This window comes from Erpetoichthys calabaricus, chromosome 16 (assembly GCF_900747795.2).
Source record: "Erpetoichthys calabaricus chromosome 16, fErpCal1.3, whole genome shotgun sequence".
In the NCBI taxonomy this organism is placed as follows: Eukaryota; Metazoa; Chordata; class Cladistia; order Polypteriformes; family Polypteridae; genus Erpetoichthys; species Erpetoichthys calabaricus.
This window is the reverse complement of record NC_041409.2, coordinates 68,543,558-68,563,486: the sequence shown is the minus strand read 5'-3', so window position 1 is coordinate 68,563,486 and position 19,929 is coordinate 68,543,558. Positions and strand designations below refer to the sequence as shown.

At 36.1% G+C, this 19,929-nt stretch overlaps 1 protein-coding gene across 1 annotated transcript in view; it reads right to left on the bottom strand.

The window, feature by feature from the left end:
* Positions 1-19,929, bottom strand: part of msh4 (mutS homolog 4) — a 56,504-nt gene that overhangs the window by 16,397 nt on the left and 20,178 nt on the right. Inside the window, exons 10-13 of the mRNA XM_051919909.1 lie at positions 17,260-17,324; positions 12,166-12,335; positions 11,784-11,920; positions 938-1,041 (exon numbers count right to left, since the gene is read on the bottom strand). Coding sequence (XP_051775869.1) covers positions 938-1,041; positions 11,784-11,920; positions 12,166-12,335; positions 17,260-17,324 — 476 coding nt within the window. The remainder of the gene's footprint in view (positions 1-937; positions 1,042-11,783; positions 11,921-12,165; positions 12,336-17,259; positions 17,325-19,929) is intronic.

Genomic DNA, 19,929 nt, shown 5'->3' with positions numbered 1-19,929 from the left:
AATATTAACTGGGCTAACCGTACTGACAAAGAAGCACAAGAACAAGAGTTTTTGAACATAATCATTGACTTCTTTTCACCGTTGTATGTTAAAGCCTACGTCACAGAGGAAGCCTGTTTAGACTTAGTATTTTATATTAATCAAGATAGAAGTCAGGAAGCATATGTGATTGAACGGTTAAGATCTAGTGCCCATAATATAATACATATGACAGAACATAGAGTATATTCAAAAGCTAAAACTTTTAAATTTAAATTTAGTAGGGCACATTTTAAGCATGTGTAGAAGTTTATAAAAGATAAACTAGGATAAGGTTTTACAAGGTGAAGACAGACAAGAATGGAGTGGGGTTAAGGTCATTTTATATACAATACAGGCAAAAAATATCCCATAATTCAGAAGCATTAAGATATTAAAGAGAATTCTGTAATGGACAAATAAGGAACTAAAATGAAGTTGCAAAGGAAAAAAACAACTGTATAATGCATATAACACAAATAATTCCAACATTAACCACAGGGACTACAGAGCATGACAGCAATAGTTAGGATATTACAAAAGCTAAAAAACAGCAAAAGAGAGGCAGTTCACCTCAAGACATAAAGGAAGACAACACTCCACCCCATTATTCATTGAAAACCTTGTTCATAACCCATTAAAAAAGAAGGTGTTTTATTGGAGACTGGTTGAGGACTTTGAACCTGAGAATTATTTGTATTAATATTCTGAAAATTTCAGAACTACCTCTCTTTTTAAATACATCTTTCTTCTTCCTTTGGGGACAAAATAAGTTGGCTAAAGTCTGAGTTCCCTTCTTGGTCTGTTATGTTGGTCAATCCAAAACTTTGTTTAGAAATTACTTAATATAAATTTAGTATAACATTTAGAATATTGCTTTTTTTACTTATATCTAAAAATATATAACAAAAACACTTACACATATGACATATGAAAAATCTCTTTGAGTGACTCATCACATCTGTCATTGAGCTTAATCAGATCTATTGTGGTAAAGCAGTAATTATTCTTAAATCTAGTTACCTATAGCAGAAATAAGAAAAAACAAAATCACATTTTCTGCAAGTAAAAGATTACATACATATGAATATTTTAAAACAAAATGCATTGCAAGAAAATATGTTTTAAGCTAAATGTGGTCTTTTTAGCATAGCATAATAGATAGACTGATAGTGCCTAGTTACAGTAGCCCCTCAGATTCAGGTCAGTTCAGTTCATTATAATTATTCCTAACAGTTTAGTGAATGTATTTGTTGTTAGTCTTACTGATTCAGATATATTAAAAACACAGCAATAAGCAGCATGTAGTACATATCAGTAAACAAAATAACAGCCATTAACAAAATTGACAAATATCAAGTATCAATTTAAAGAAAATGAATATCAGATATAAATAGAATAAATATAGAAATGTTCACCTAACTGACTGCCAAAGCAATGACAGCATGAAAAATACAGACACCTCATTTAAAAATTTATCAAGTATTAAGGGATTAAATATGTGCAGTTCAAAAATAATATGAGTAAGGCTAAATATTAACGTGGTTTGAACACCACAAGATACAGTAGCTAGTGGCAAAGTGCTGGGAAGTTTACATCCAGAACAGCAAACCTGCTGGAGTTTCAAAATATGTCCTTGTCACTGTTATATCAATAATGGGCTACCTTTTTAAACACATTCCACTAAAGGTGGTCTTGTGTTCAGAAACTGGTAATTAATGAAAACAACATTACTAACAGGTAAGCGCAACAGTACTGGAGAAAGGGGCATATAAAAATTTCCATTCTGCTACAGATGGTGTAAGGAAAGCAAAAACTGAGCATCTGTGAAGTACAAAAACTTCTCCTGCTCTGCTGTTTGTTTCCTGCCGACATGTGCTGATAAAAGGATCAGAATAGGGAAAAATTTCCATGCCTCTATGAATCCTTTCTGCTGCAGACTAGCAGTGGTCTTGTTACATTGTGGGTGTATATTTGTGGAATACATTGGGTTCCTTGACATAGGTAAAGCAACAATTGAATATTATAGTATACCTGAACATCATTATCAACCAGATCCATCCTTTCACATAACACTATGAACATTTGGGCTTCTTAGGACAATGTTTCATGCTATAAGGTTAGAAAATTCCTGGTATGACTCCAGTCACATAAAAATTATTTAGGTTTAATGCTGCTGCCCTCCCAATTATTAGATCTCAATCCAGTCAAGAATCTGTGTGATGACATGGAATGAAAGCAGAGATCCACCAGGCAGCGAGTACCTTTGCAGTTCATTGAATTTCTTTGGTGGTGTCTTGTGTGGAGACCAGTAGTAGACAGCTATTTTCAAGTCTAATCAACAATGCTTGATTGGGCTCAAATCTAAGTTCTGACTGGGAAACTCAAGAACATACCCAGAGATGTCTCTAAGCCACTCATGCAATATCTTTTTTTGTGCTTAGGGTAATGGTCCTGCTAGGTCCATGCTTTCTGTTCAGCTTATGGTAGTGCCAGAGAAAACGTACACAATGCAATTTTTTCATGTGCTATGACATCTGGAGTTTGTCTGCCCTTTCTCGATTAATGGATCATTATTATGTATAGCTGATCAGATACAGGCATAAACAATTAGATTTTTTCAGCCTTTTTCATTTTGACACTGTGAATAATTCTATTACATTTCCCTATATGTCTGTTTTTTACAGTAGACTAAAGTAGCTAGGTTTGATATTAGCATTGTTTTGATTAGCCTTCATTTTATGTCTGTTGCATAAGTGGCTAGATATTTTCTTAGGAAAGGATTTGCCACTCTATGTGTATATGTGTGTGCATGTGTTTGTGCAAGTGTACAGTATGTGAGTTCAGAGGGGCTTATTTGTTAGGATCCTCTGTAGATTAAATTTACTTTTATTCACTCTCAAAATTTCTTTCATATTTTTATCCTGTAAATCTAATAAAGACTGTCACAGTCTAAAAATAATTAAAAAAAAACTGTTTTATTTTAATCTTCTAGTATTAATTTTCTTCTCAACAACAAAAGCTGGTTTTGTTCAATATAAGAATTTTTTTGCCATTGATTAACCCTACCCTGTCTTACGGATAAGATTTCAATGTGTTGTGTTTAAATCTTAGCTATAAATAAAATAAAACAAAACAACTAGCTAGGTTCTCATTTTTTCATTAAGAGATATTGGGTTACATTTTGTTTGGTTCCTTGAGATTGTCTGGGTCTTTCTGAGCAGAAACTATCCAGCTGCTGAGAAGTCATTCATGTTGAATTGAAGACAGGCCATCTATTCCTTTGAGCCAGCCTGGTAACTCCTAAAGGACTGCTTTGTTTTTGTTTTGTTTTGTTTTCTGTGTAGTCACTTAAAATGTTGTGACAGCAGAAACCCTCTAGAGCAGGGGTGTCGAACTCCAGCTGCAGTGGCTGCAGGTTTTCATTTCAACCCTTTTCCTTATCAGTGACCAGAACCCAGTTGTTCAAACTATTTATTCGGGATAAAAATGATCTGGATTTTGAAATCCCTTGTTTTGCTATCCAGGATCTGGTAATTCATTTTACTTTCATGCTGGTTTTCCAAAGCAACACTAGATTGGATCACTGTTATCCAGATACAGAATATTCAGGATTACCAAATCCGGTTTACTAGAGCTTTAAATGGAACCCACAGTGTAGCCTACTGGCTATGTAAAAAACAACAGGCGGACCAAAAATACCAGTAGCCAAATAGCCATCGTGTGTTACTGGGAAGACACAGAAAACACCACAATAAACAAATATTTTTCAATTTCATTTGTAAACAGCCAGATTCCATTTCAATCTCACAAGAATAAATGAATGAATGACTGAAAGAATAAAATATTTCCCCACATATGCACTGTGGTTATTTTTATATAATTGTAAAACAAAAAAGTCCAATAGTCAACAAAATAAGGAACATTTACAGTTCCTCATTGGCACAGAGACCAGCTCTTTCAATTTCTGCTTTTAGGAGTTGGATTTCCATTCTGACTTTAGTTTGTTGTAGTTGGGTAAGGAGGAGTTGTTCCTTTGCCAGAAGAATCTGCACTTCTGCTCTTTCAGTTTCTCTTGTAAGAAGCACCTCATATGCGTCACCGTCCAGGTTTGGAGAATGCTTACGCTTTCTTTTTAAAGGTCCTGTGACAACAGCTGGCTCTATCTGTAAGGATCCACCTTCTTCCTCAACCACTTGACTGAGATTGAGGACAAATATTTCATCTTCATTAGGAGGACCAGGCCCACCCTCCTCTGTAACTGTGGGCTCACCATCGACTTCAACACCATCAATTCCATGCAGAGCTTCTGATTTGTCACCACCAATAATGTCAAGGACAATGTCAGTATACTCACCCCCCTTGAAAGGCTTGTTACCCATTGTGGGGTTTTTGGCCTCAGCAAGGTCCTTTGTTGCCTTGGCTTTAAGGTTCTTCCATCTTAATATGGCTTGTTTTGTGGTCCTTTTCAAACCAGCCTCTATAGCATTCACATTCTTGGTGATGTCCTCCCAAATGTTCTGTTTGCATTTCTTGGTCACTTCTCTCCCCTTTAATGAACTGAAGTGTCCTACTATGGAGGAATAATGGCACCTAACACCCTCCAACAGTGCATGGTTTTCTGCCACTGTGAAATTAGGCCCTTTTGAGTCCATGGTTCCATCTCTTTTGTGTAGCTAACACTGATTTTATAGGCCCTGTGATTGATTGGGGTAATTCAACACATGACAAACCAGTCAGCTCATTGAGCAATAAAATCACCAATTTCTTACACACCTCGGTCATAGGTTTACAGAGGCATTGGCATGGCAGGTGTTGTTCATTGCTACCACAGGTTGGGAAGGAGAAAATACCGTGAAAGAATGTATGCTGAGCATGCCAAACCACTTGCGCAATACACTACAGTGGAACTGTATGCCCGTTTTCGCTTTGGGAGGGATGATATCAAGTACATTGCAGACCTTGTCAGGCCAAAGTTACAGCACAAAACCAAAAGGAGTCATGCTCTGTCTATGGAGGAACAGTGCCTAATTGCACTGCGCTTTTATGCCTCTGGGACTTTCTACCAGGTTGTTGGTGACAATATGGGAGTGGACAAATCAACTGTTAGTAATGTGGTGAAAGCTGTCTCCGTTGAATTGGCCAGTCTGGTCAATGAATTTGTTTCATTTCCCAAGGATGACCAGATAGCGCAAACTAAGAGAAGTTTCTTTCTTTTGGGGAACATGCCTAATACTATTGGTGTTATTGATTGTACTCATGTGCACATTCAAGCGCCTCATGAAAGGGAGTGGCAGTATGTGACCCGAAAAGGGAGGCACAGCATCAGTGTCCAACTTGTGGCCAACACTGACCTCATCATCACAAACTGTGTTGTCAAGTGGCCAGGGTCTGTCCATGATGCACATATCCTGAGGGAGAGCGCACTATACAGAAAGCTCCAGTCCAACTGACCAAATGGCATAATATTGGGAGAAAGTGCTTATCCACTCCTACCATCGCTGATGACCCCTTTTCCAGTTGCAAACACACCTGAGCAGGCAGGCTTCAACTCTGCATATTGCAAAACAAGATGTGCAATTGAGCACTTAAATGGAGTCCTGAAGAGGCGCTTTGCATGCCTTAACTACTTGTGGGTGGAACCCAAAGTGGCATGCAATATAATACTAGCCTGTATTGTCTTGCATAACATTGCCACCAGGCGTAATGTTCCTCTTGATGACATATATGATGGACCTGAGCCTGATGAAGTGCAACCAGAACAACCTCCAATGTTTGCTCCAAATGAAGGCCAGACTGGACGTGTGATCAGGGATGCAATTGTAAGACATTACTTCTGACTGATGACCTGAGTAATAGTAATTGTCATTTTCATTAAAATACAATGGACAGTAGAGCTTTTTGAGCTTTGAGATTTTGTTTGAGTACTGATATTTCAGAGGAATTTATTTTCCTTTGACTATACCAAAAGGCTTCATGTCTTATTCCCTACTTTATTTACATTGTCACTGTCCTAGTTCAACAATTGTACAAAATATAAATAGATGTATACATCACCTACAAACATAGCTTTTTTGATCAGTTTTATTTTATTGTGTGCCAGAAATCCACACTGAATCCACCTCTGTGTTGGGATCAGGATTATCCTGATTTTTGGGATCAAATGTGTCCCAATTCATACACAAACTTTTGAACAACACAAAAGACTGTTTGATCCTGATTAAAAATGAGATTGGATTAGGTGATCTGATCTGATTCCAGAATCCCTCTTTTCCCTTTGAACAACCCATTTTCAAGATTCAATCCAATCTGTTATCCCAAATCCCATTGGATTACTTTTGAACAACTGGGCCCAGTTTTCACTGTTAATTAACTTCTGTTCTCTTCATTTTAATAGCCCTGTTTTTAAGGATTCATTCCTCTGAATTGATTCCTTTCTTTATTAAATGACAGCCAAACAGAAATGAGGCATGAAACGAGATGACCATCTAAATCGGGGCTTCAGACTCCAATCAGTTTCACAATGAAAAGCAGATTCTTGCTGTTAATTAGACTCATTACTTAATTCCATGGCTTGTTGGTGCTCTCACTCTGCCACAGCAGACATTTCCAGAACTGTTGATTCTTCTGTTCTTTCTAAGACCACCCTCACAATGTTTTGGTGAGCTGAGAGATCAGTCTTACTGAGACCTCTACCTTTCTTTATTTTCACATATTTTGTGATGGGAACAGGTGAGCTGGTCATATGGATTCTTGTTTTGTGTCTCGTTATTGTTTGCTGCTAATTAAGAAAATGGAAACAATTGAGGGGCCTGAGTCAAGGTAATTAAAATTAAGGCAAAAGAAGGTAATTAGCAGCAAAAACTGGTCACAAATTAAGACGTTAGATAGAATGAAAATCTGCAGCCACTGTGGCCCTCCAGGACTGGAGTTCAACACCCGTGCTCTAGAGCAGTGTTTCCCAAATTCGGTCCTGGGGACCCCCTGTGGCTGCAGGTTTTTGTTCCAACCACATTTCTAATCAGTGACAACACCTGATAACACTGAGTTCTTTTACTTAGCTGGTTTTCTTTTTTCGTTTATTCGACATTCAGAAAAGCATAGCAGCATGATTTTTACATTTATAAGACATTTAGAAATATTTCTGCTTTTGCTATAGATTTAAAAGCTTAACTCTCTTTTGTTGATTTCATTATACTTTGCCCTTTCTCTGTGCAGAATTTTCCCCCTTCGTTGTATCTTAATATTGACAATTTAAAACGAGCAGATCAGACACCCAGGCAAACAACACTGAATAATCAAAGGCTGCAACTACTTTAGAGTCAGACCCACTAATTAGTAAATAATGGATTAATTAAACAATTAGAATACCTTGAAAGTTAGAATGAAAATCAAGATGAAAATACTGTTAAAAAGAAAAAAATGCATTATTCCTATATAACTGCTTGGTACATTTTAATTTTTTTTTTTTTTTAGCAAACTTAGTTTTCTAATTTCTATATTGTTCTTCCCTAAACACAGAACTTGGGAAATATCAGTTCACTTAATTAGCCCAGTTCAATTAAAAACAGAGGCTGGATGGAATAAAAAACCTACAGTACCAGGGACTGAGTTTGGGAAACACTGCTCTACAGCACAGCATAGCACAGCATAGCATAGCATAGCATAGCATAGCATAGCCCTAAAAATCTTCCTGTACAATAACGTTAGGATAGATCACTGTACTTCACAGGGCTACATTAAGCTCAAAGTAAAAAACAAAGATGCTAGAACATAATTCTCTCACATCCTCTTCCCTAATTTTCACAAAGTTCATGCACTACATTAGCAATGTAGCCATCATAAATATCATGACTGTAATGTTTCTTACAAGTCACACAACACACACATCACTTGCCTTTTAATCCTTTAACATCATATTAATCAAAAGCACAAAATGTTGGCGCCCATGAAAACAAGATGCGAAAAATGGCAGAGTCCAAGAAAAAACAAATCAACAAAATGATTACAATAGGTATATCAGGCAAAAACCATTTTTGCTCCTTTTCTGATTTTTTTCTTTTATTATACAGTGGTGTGAAAAACTATTTGCCCCCTTCCTGATTTCTTATTCTTTTGCATGTTTGTCACACAAAATGTTTCTGATCATCAAACACATTTAACCATTAGTCAAATATAACACAAGTAAACACAAAATGCAGTTTGTAAATGATGGTTTTTATTATTTAGGGAGAAAAAAAATCTAAACCTACATGGCCCTGTGTGAAAAAGTAATTGCCCCCTTGTTAAAAAATAACCTAACTGTGGTGTATCACACCTGAGTTCAATTTCCGTAGCCACCCCCAGGCCTGATTACTGCCACACCTGTTTCAATCAAGAAATCACTTAAATAGGAGCTGCCTGACACAGAGAAGTAGACCAAAAGCACCTCAAAAGCTAGACATCATGCCAAGATCCAAAGAAATTCAGGAACAAATGAGAACAAAAGTAATTGAGATCTATCAGTATGGTAAAGGTTATAAAGCCATTTCTAAAGCTTTGGGACTCCAGCGAACCACAGTGAGAGCCATTATCCACAAATGGCAAAAACATGGAACAGTGGTAAACCTTCCCAGGAGTGGCCGGCCGACCAAAATTACCCCAAGAGCGCAGAGACGACTCATCCGAGAGGTCACAAAAGACCCCAGGACAACGTCTAAAGAACTGCAGGCCTCACTTGCCTCAATTAAGGTCAGTGTTCACGACTCCACCATAAGAAAGAGACTGGGCAAAAACGGCCTGCATGGCAGATTTCCAAGACGCAAACCACTGTTAAGCAAAAAGAACATTAGGGCTCGTCTCAATTTTGCTAAGAAACATCTCAATGATTGCCAAGACTTTTGGGAAAATACCTTGTGGACTGATGAGCCAAAAGTTGAACTTTTTGGAAGGCAAATGTCCCGTTACATCTGGCGTAAAAGGAACACAGCATTTCAGAAAAAGAACATCATACCAACAGTAAAATATGGTGGTGGTAGTGTGATGGTTTGGGGTTGTTTTGCTGCTTCAGGACCTGGAAGGCTTGCTGTGATAGATGGAACCATGAATTCTACTGTCTACCAAAAAATCCTGAAGGAGAATGTCCGGCCATCTGTTCGTCAACTCAAGCTGAAGCGATCTTGGGTGCTGCAACAGGACAATGACCCAAAACACACCAGCAAATCCACCTCTGAATGGCTGAAGAAAAACAAAATGAAGACTTTGGAGTGGCCTAGTCAAAGTCCTGACCTGAATCCAATTGAGATGCTATGGCATGACCTTAAAAAGGCGGTTCATGCTAGAAAACCCTCAAATAAAGCTGAATTACAACAATTTTGCAAAGATGAGTGGGCCAAAATTCCTCCAGAGCGCTGTAAAAGACTCATTGCAAGTTATCGCAAACGCTTGATTGCAGTTATTGCTGCTAAGGGTGGCCCAACCAGTTATTAGGTTCAGGGGGCAATTACTTTTTCACACAGGGCCATGTAGGTTTGGATTTTTTTTTCTCCCTAAATAATAAAAACCACCATTTACAAACTGCATTTTGTGTTTACTTGTGTTATATTTGACTAATGGTTAAATGTGTTTGATGATCAGAAACATTTTGTGTGACAAACATGCGAAAGAATAAGAAATCAGGAAGGGGGCAAATAGTTTTTCACACCACTGTAAATTTAAAGTTTGCATAGATTACCTATGCTCCCAAAGCAGCTAATAAGATATCCTGTGAAATGTAGGCTTTAAATTAGTATTTGCAGAGCAGGTATCCTTTTTGTATGGTTTAGATGTACGTACATTCTTGGCTGAGATTTTGAAATTTACCAGTAGATCTCCAGAACTCAAGTAGATTTCTTTGCACCATCTTTATTTACATTTTTGATAATTTAAGTGTTAGTGCAGAATTTCCATAAACTGCGGTCCATTAATACAAGAGTCACTGAATTACTAATGCCTTTCAACTCTTAATAAAGATTTGAAGGTCTTCCAGTTTTTACTTGAAGTCTGTGGTACAGCATTTAATTGTATAAGAGCATGTTTAACCTTTGGTGCTGTTAACAACAACAACAACAACAACATTTATTTATATAGCACATTTTCATACAAAAAGTAGCTCAAAGTGCTTTACATAATGAAGAGAAGAAAAATAAAAGACAAAATAAGAAATTAAAATAAGACAACATTAATTAACATAGAAAGGAGTAAGGTCCGATGGCCAGGGTGGACAGAAAAAACAAAAAAAAAAACTCCAGAAGTTTGATGATCAGAAACATTTTGTGTGACAAACATGCAAAAGAATAAGAAATCAGGAAGGGGGCAAATAGTTTTTCACACCACTGTATACTAGTCATTTAGCCATTACAATAACGTGCGCTAGAACAGTAGTGCATAAACATTAGTAGGAACAGTCTATATTAAATGGCAAGGGACTTTGACCTCATTCTTTTTGTTGGTCGTATTTTTCTTTCTTTCAGCCTTTCTTTTGTTTATGTTTACTTGCTGAGCTGACCGTTCTTTGTGGGCTGCCACCGTGTATTGTGTGTCTTTAATTTTCTGTGACAGTAATACTGTCTTGTACGGCTCTATTCAATAAGGGCGCGCACAAAAAGGCGAGCTTCAAAAGGGCGACCTCAATTGAGCGCGGCGAATAAAGGCGTTCGTAGATAATTTAGTTCAAATGGCTCTGGAATATGTGAAGAGCAACAAAGGTGCAGATCTTTATTTACATGCGCCCTTATTGAAGGATACCGTCTTGTACGTCCGCTGGCTTGTACGTCTGTAATATACCTTTAATTTTCTCTGGCGGTAATACAGGCGTGCGCATCGGTAATATGCCTTTAATCTCCTCTGACAGTAATACTGGCTTGTATGTGGCTGTAATATGCGTCACTGTATTGTTTACCTTTAATTTAATTTCCTCTCGCAGTAATACTGGTTTGTATTTCCGTAAAACGCCTCTAACCTTCTCTTATAGTAATATCGCGCATCGCACTGTGCCCCGCGCATGCGCACTTCACCAGAAGACACCCACACACAGACACCTGGACGCACATAGGGATTTTATATATATAGATTGTATTTGTTTTGAATAAATCTCTAAATATGAGGAACTTCATCCATCCATCCTCTTCCGCTTATACAAAGTCGGGTTGCGGGGGCAGCAGCTTGAGCAGAGATGCCCAGACTTCCCTCTCCCCCGCCACTTCTTCTAGCTCTTCCGGGGGAATCCCAAGGCGTTCCCAGAACTTGCTTTGTTTAATTTGAATTTGATGATTTCATTTGTTTTTCCCCTCTCTTCATACCAGGACATTCTGAGACTTTAAACCTTAAAGAAGTCTTAGTTAAAGCTGAACATGGCGCCTGGCTGCCTGGGCTGTTGGCAATCCAATGGACCAAAGGTAAAATGAGGCTTGATTGGGTTTTTGCTTTACACTGAGTGTTCTGCTTTTGCCCCTTTAACTTTGTTAAACTTACTTAAAAGAAGACCTCTGCTTTGCATAGTACTACAATTATATCTAACTTTTAATTGCTTTATCGTTTGGGCAATAAAGAAATATTGCTATTTCTAATTTTGTTTACCAGTTAGATCACTGTAGTACAAAAAGGATATTCCATCCATTCCAAAGTTCAAATTTCATAAATAAACATTTAAAATGGACGCATAGTTTATGCAGTAAATTTATAAATTACTTACAATATACAAGCTTTCCATTAAATATGTGCATACTTTCAGAAACAAAAATAGTTACCTTAATAAATTCAGTAGGGAATTGTCCACCCTGTAATCCACCTGCATCAAGCTTCATTTGAATGAAAAATCTGCGAGTTGTGCTAAAGCTAGTTCGTAATGGCAAGCCATATTTCTCTCCCAGTTTTGTCACCATGCCTGTAGTTAACATTTTATTTTATTTCTTAGTTACACAAATCTACTTCAGGAGAAACTTGTATCGAAATAATATTTATAAACATAAAAAACTAAAAATGAATAATAAAATGAACATAGAAAATAAGCAGTCATCCTGCCATTAAAGTACATAAAACTGGCATAGAATTATTTTTAAGCATGTTAACATTATGGTCAGTAAAAGAAATTAAAGCATTTTATTTCAAAACTATTTAGGAAGTGTGTACCTGCAATATCATCAACAATTTCAGTGTAGACACGACGAGAAATATCAAGAAATTCATTGATGCTTGGACGAACAGCATAACACTTTTGAGTTCTCATGTTCAGACTCCCCTTCATATAACATGTTTCATCATTGATGACAGTTTTAATCTGTTCTAAGATGGTATTAAATCTGCTCAAGAAATAATTCTGTTAATTTAAATGAATTCAGTTCAATTTAATTTCAGGTACAAGTAACAATATAGAAAAGCATAAAATAAAATTAAACAACAACATAAACATAATTTTCAGTACAAGAATGTGTATGGCCATAGAAATACACACACACACACATATATATATATATATATATATATATATATATACATATATATATATATATATATATATATCTATATATATATATATATATATATATATATATATATATATATATATATATATATATATATATATATTTATATATATATATATATATATATATAGAGTTGATATCAAAGTCTTCATAATCTTATTTAAAGATTTTAATTAGGTGAAGGCTTATATAGTTTCAGAGTTATGATGTCACACGCTGTGATTACACCAAATCATGTGACTAGCAATGGACACTGTCACTATTAACAATACAGCTGTGGCCACGCTAAAACACCATAAAATGGCACCAATCACAGCACAAAATCTTATAACATGGTGCCACAGTGGCATCACTACTAAACAATTAATAAACAACGGAAAAAAACACAAGCAAAATTTCCAAAAATTAAATTCCCAATAAGTCATAGTACAAAATTGTTACAAAAGCAAAATAAATTAAATCTGAGCCTGTATAACTATTAATTAAAACTTACAACTAATAATATGTTAAAAATAAATTTATTACTTTTGGGAAAAACAAAAAAATGTCAAAGCTTTGGTTGTGGAACCACCTTTGCCTTTTATTATTCGAATAGCTGTCTTCGGATAGGTCCCTATCAACAGAGCACACTTAAATTTTGCAATTTTACCCTACTCTTTTTGCAAAGAGTTCAAGATCAGCATTTTGTAGTGGTTAGTATGAAGTTAATATTTGCAGATATACCACTTATAAAAATAACTTCTATTTAATCTGAATTTTAATGCAAATAATTTTACTTATCTGTTGTTCAGCTGATTAATGATGCAACTGAGGAATAATTTAATTTAACTGATAAATATAGCTTAGTGTCTTTACTCACTAGCATACAAAAGAAAAGTTTTGTTTCTTTCCTAATAGCATCTCCTAATGGTAACAAATAAATAAAGAAAAGAACTTGTCTGAGTAACAGTCCTTGAGGAATGTCAAATCTAAATGCAGACACTAATAAGGAAGTACTGTCTTCAGACATTTCTGTATATTTACAAGGATTTGATAAGAATGAAATAAACCAAGTAAGAACAGTCCATCATGGTCCAACAGAATTCTCGTCTAAAAAGTAAAATGTAATGGTTAAAAATATTAAAACTGTATTTTAAAAAATTATAGCATACCAAGAATATTAGAAAAAGGCAGAACATCATTTTCAGCATGAGTTGAGCCAGCTTCTATTCTCAGACAAGAGCAAATATCAGACTGAAACTTCTCAACAGATGTAATATGTGGACTGTCACCCAAGTGACCACTGACTTGGACTAAACAAGTGAAAACTGCCTAAAAACAGTAAACCTCACTGCAAAGGTCTGTTCACTTTAAAAGCAGCTTGGGAGACTTATAGATCTTCTGAAATACACAGCCAAATTAAGGACAACAGCAAACTCAGCTGCTAAAAATGAAATGTGGGCTCAAAAAATCAAATGAGGAGTAAGAAAACACAGCATTCATTCATCAAAAAGATTAAAATGAAAAACAAATATACTCTGCTTCAAAAGCCTGAAAAAAGCAATCATTCATCCAACTCAACCAAAGTTACATGAAAGTGGGGCAGAAGAAAAGAAGTATTAGTTATTGAGAATTTCATCCTCCAAAACAAAACCAGCTGGATTTGCACCAGAGGCTTCAAATCAAAAACAATGTAATGCTTCCCAGAAACAAGAGCTTCCTACAACACCCAAAGAGTAGACCAGCTGCTGCCAAGGGCTGATAATACACTCTGGTTGTAATTCATGCTAAAACAAATGAGACTGAAAATGTAAGAGTATACACATTGCATAAAAATTTCAGGGCGCTTGGAAACACACTGAAGCACAGTCATTGTTCCTAACATTCTTCCAGCACCAGGAAAAAAGCCACCCACTTAGAAATTAACATTCAGTCATAATGCTTGACTGAAGGCATGGTTCAAAGAAGGTTTAATTTCTCTCAGCCACCTTAGAGCTTTTCACAGGAAAATACCTCTTTTTCTAATAAGACGGACTACATTTACAAGAAAAACAGAGAAATGGTCTAGGAGCAATATGGACCTTCAGGGAAGCGTAAAAACATTTTAACAAGATGTTTTAGAGGAAAAACCTAAACAAGATGCAGAGAAACACCCAACCCAACTAAATAAAACTCTGTCCAAAATTATAACAAACAGCATTCCTCTTTTAAAATGTTAATGTAAGAAGTATTAGAAACAAAACACATGAACTACTGCAGAAGTAACAGTATTGGCCAGGGACTATGATACTATGATCTAGAGAGCTATGACTAGATGAGAGTGATACAGAAGGATAAAATTTATGTGGCTACACACTCTTCGAGAAGGACAGACAAAGAAGGAGAGGAGTAGAATGTTGCAGTATATGTGAAAAATAATATTCAGGCTTAAAAGATCAATTCAGAAGAAGGGAACACACCAGAATCACTATAGGTTAACTTAGTAAAGAAGAAATCCAGGGATTTGGTGACTGAAGCTTGGTAAAGGGTACCAAATTCTGATATATTGAGCAACTGAGCATCCATCTATCTATCTCTTTTCTAAACCTGCTAATTCACAGCAGGGACAAAGGGAAGCTGGAGCCAATCCCAGAAAGCGTTACAGGCAAGGTATGAACAATACCTGAACAGGGTGTCAGCCCATTACTGGGTGAAAACACACACACACATTAGGGGCCTATTTGGCATCCAATCCATTTAATCTGTATATCTTTGGACTGTCAGAGGAAACCAGAGCACCCAGAGGAAACTCACACAGAAACAAAGTACCTAGGACTTGAACCCCAGTTTCTTTGCTGTAAGGCAGCAACACTATCACTGCACCACCCCAACAGCACATTATTCCCACCTTAATAAAAGGAAAAGTGACTGTGAGTTTCTCTCTGTGTCAGTCCAGATGCTACATCTGTAAAATTCCAAAAGGTGGAACATCACAAACATTAACACTGCTTTTACAATTCCCATACCAAATAGCATATAACAGACACATATGCATTGCATGGTGCACTGCAAATGTTAACTCTGAGTTCTATGTTGATTACAAGCTATATGTTCTCATTCAGTTTGTTTCAGGCCCAAGATGGGATAATTCCTGTCTTTATTTCATGATTTTAAATGATAAAGACAGAAAAATAAAAACAAGAGAGATGCAATTAAAAGGCAAATTAAATCTTACGTTATATTGTTAAAACTGTTGAAAATAAATTGAGGGATGTTAGGCTTAGACTACATAATGCACAACACAGACTGCATCTGAAGTACCGTGTGCAGTTCTGGTTCCCACGTTTCAAAAAATGCATACACTATATGTCCAAAAGTATATAGACAAACCAGTATACAAGACATTTTAGGCAATTATGTGCTTCCAACTTTGTGGCAACAGTTTGGGGAAGGCTCTTTTCTGTTCCAGTATTACTATGCCTCAGTACACAAAGCCAGGTCCATAAAGACATGGTTTGCCGAGTTTGGTGTGAAGGGACTCCAATGGCCTGCACAAAGCTCTGACTTCAAACCTACTAAACACCTTTGGGATAAACTGAAATGCTGATTGCCAGCCAGGTCTTCCTGTCCAATATCAGTGCCTGACCTCACAATTGCTGTTTTGGCTGAAAAAGCACAAATACCCACAGGCACACTCCAAACTCTTCTTTAAAGCCTTCCCAGAGGAGTGAAGACTATTATGTGAGCAACAGGGGAACTAACTTATATTACTGCCCATAGTTTTAGAATGGAATGTCAAGCAAGCTCATATAGTTATGTTAATCAGGTGTCCACAAACATTTGGCCATATAGTGTAGCCACACTTGAAGCTGTGCAGAGGACAGCAACTAAGTGCATCCCAGGACTAAAATCCAAGTCACACTCTGACAGGCTCAAGGAGTTAAATCTCTTTAGTCTCAAGCACAGGAGGCTGCATGGGGACCTGATCCAGGTCTTCTAGGTCTTCAAAATTATCAAGGACATCGATAAAATAGATACAGCAAAATTCTATCAATTAAATAGCACATCACATACTTGATGGAACCAGTGAAAATGAGGGAGAAGTGTATTTAACACTGTAATTAAGGAATCAGTTCTTCATGCAAAAAGCTGCGGGAATTAGGAACAAACCATCAAGTCATGCATTGGAAACACAAACTCTGACAACTTTTAAAAAGTAGCTGTTTGAGATACTGATGTCCTCTCAAATGTCACATTTCTTAACTTCTTGCATTCGTATTGTCTCATAAAGGTTGCATTTCAATGCAAGATATGAGTTGTAAGAGAACAGTCTTCTTCAAAACATCATATGAAAGAGCAAATTAAAAACAGTCTATAACTCATAAGAATATTCAGGTCAATCTCCGATATCTTTGAATGTTTAACAATGGCTACTTTTAAGGAATTGGGGGCAATTCCTCTTAATGAAAATGAATGAGTCATTCAGTCACAGAAAGTGAGTTAAAAAAACAAACTGGTGCTGCATATAAAGGGAAAGTAGTCTAGGTTTCATTTTAGAATTCTGTCTTAAAATGCTATGTTGTTTCATTAATTTAAATTTATTCAGGTAGCAAGCACAAGGGGCGATTTGTGATTTAGTGCTACTAGGTCTGAAAAGTTAATCTGTGCTTACAGGATTTTGAATGATCAACATTTGTCTTTGTTTACTGTAATTAACCGTTTACTAATCCAGACCCTTTGCTGTTAACCACAACAATTAGTAGAAACAGCTGTAATAAATTACCTATCATCTTCCAATGATTTTCCATAAGCTTGCAACAGGGCAGTCTGGCAATTTTTCAGCATCATCTAATAAGAGATTTGTTACAAATGAATGCAAATAATAGAATGCAATTTCACATCAGCCAATCAACTAATCAGTCTTTAATTTATATAGTGCCATTAACAGCACTCAGTATCAAAAGGCACATTACATTTACATACATCCAACAAATTGTCCTTATAACATAATTAAATTATTTACCATGACTCTTCTGTATATCAGTACAGCTAAAATCATTTTATCGTTACTCTGATAGTTACCAGCCAGCCGTACATGATTTTCTATACATAAATAATAAAAGAATGTCCTACTCATGAGTCATATAAACACAAAATTGCTCATTTGTAATAGTGGTAGAATAAACATGTTGTTTATGTACACATTGTTTTTAAAACAGTAAATATCACTATGAATAATTGCTGAATAAAAGTAAAATAAGTAAGTTGTATTTATATGTATCTCCACATAATTATGACATAATAGAAATAACAGAAGCCTAGCTAAATAATAAAATTTGAATCAGTATAATATTGACGAGTATACATTATTTAGGAAAGATAGGCAAAACTGAAAAGTTGGGGGGGTTGCTGTTTATGTAAAGCAGAATTTGAATGTAAGTCATCTTCAATTATAAGGTGAGACACAGCTTAGTGAGGATGTTTGGATTCAACTAGACAGCATTTGGGATCAAGGCTATATATTAGGATTGTGTTATTTACCTCCTAATATAAAACATAGTTTCAATTTACATCTATTTAATCATTTTAAAAAGGCAAGTTAGTAATTTAGGCAAACTACTAATACAGAAATTTTAAAGGGAGAAGTACTGCTTATGAAATAGGGTGAATTCTAACAAATCATGAGTACCAGATAATATTTATCCTCAAGCTTAAGAAAGTTAGTACATACATACTGTATACTGTATAAACTGTTAATACATATTTTTTTAAACTCTCTTTGAATACCGGGGAAATTCTTAAGGAATAGAAACTAGGAAATATTATTCCATTTATATAAAAAGGGTAATGGGGCTGATCCAAGTAACTATAGGCCAGAATGTTTAGCATGCATCACAGGAAAATTAATGGAAGCAATTATTAAGGAACAAATTGAGCCGCACATGTATTGAACAAGTGTACTAGCAAAGAGTCAACATGGGTATAGACAGGTAAGGTCAGGTTTCACTGATATGCTAGAATTCTATGAGGAGGCAATAAGAGCATACGATAAAAAAGATGCATATGATGTTAATTCGCTTGACTTTTTATATGGCTTTTGATAAGGTACCATATAAAAGGTTAGTGATCAAACTGAAACAAGTGGGAATTAAAGCAGTGGTGTGTAGATGGGTGCAGAATTAGTTCAAACATAGGAAATAAAGGTTTATGGCAAGGGAACTTTTTTCAAAATTTGGAGGTGTCCTTCAAGAATCACTGATGGGGTGACTGCTCTTTTTAATAAGCATAAAAGATCTAGATATATATATAATCAATAAGCTGTTTATGTTTGCAGATGATACCAAACAAGATGGACAGACATATAATTTTGAATCAGCTAAACAGTTACAGAATGATTTGAACAGCATAAAGGCTTGTGCAGATCTATGAGAGATGAAATCTAATGTAAATAAATGAAAGGAATTACACATAGGATGTACTGCAGAAATGTTAGATTTGAAATGAATACACAATGGGGTGTCTGAATCTTGAAAGTACACCTTATGAGAAGGAATTTGAATAGGATAGTGCACTCAGCACTAACTACTGTACATTAAGGCAGTTTACAGAAGCAATCAAGGAGACTAATATAATGTTTGACTATACATCATGATATATGGAGTAAAAGTCAAGGGAGGTGTTGCTTAAGTTGTACAAATCACTGGTGAGACCTCATCTGGAGTACTGTGTACAGTTTTTATTAGAAAAAGACTTTGCAATGACAGAGAAAGCCAGAGGAGAGCTACTACACTGATTCCAGGACTAAGAGTTATTAGCTATGAAGACAGATTGAAGAGTTTAACTTTTTCAGTTTAAGCAAATTGAGATTTAGGGAATAAATTCTTCGGCAAGAACATAGGAACATGTTTGAAGACTGGTTAAGGACTGATTTCGAAACAAATGTTAAAAAGTGTTTATTCATGCAAAGAACCATAGACACATGAATTAAATTACCAAGCAGTACAGAAGAGAGTATGATCTTAGAGACCTTCAAATCTCGACTTAATGTTACTTTGGAGAGTCTAGGTGAATAGAGTGGACAAACCTGTTGGGTGAATGGCCTGTTCTCATCACAGTTGTTCTATGTGTAATGCTGTGTACAGCATGTATTAGAATTATCATTGCTATGTAATAGAATTTTCTACAATTTCTTATAGTACTCAACAAGGCTTAGAAAAAATTAAGAAGTCACAAGCCACAAAGAGTTTCTGAAATTAATTGTGTTTTTTTGTCCTGTAATATCTTTCCTTTATTTATTTTATCTGACTATGTGTTGTAGCAGACGGTTGGGGATCCTACCCAGCCGGGACGCCTGGATGGTCCACAAGAGGGATGATACCTTCCCTGGGCCACGAGAGGGCAGCCACCCTGGTCTGCTTGGGGGCCACTGGAACAGAGCTGGGAAGCTCATCCC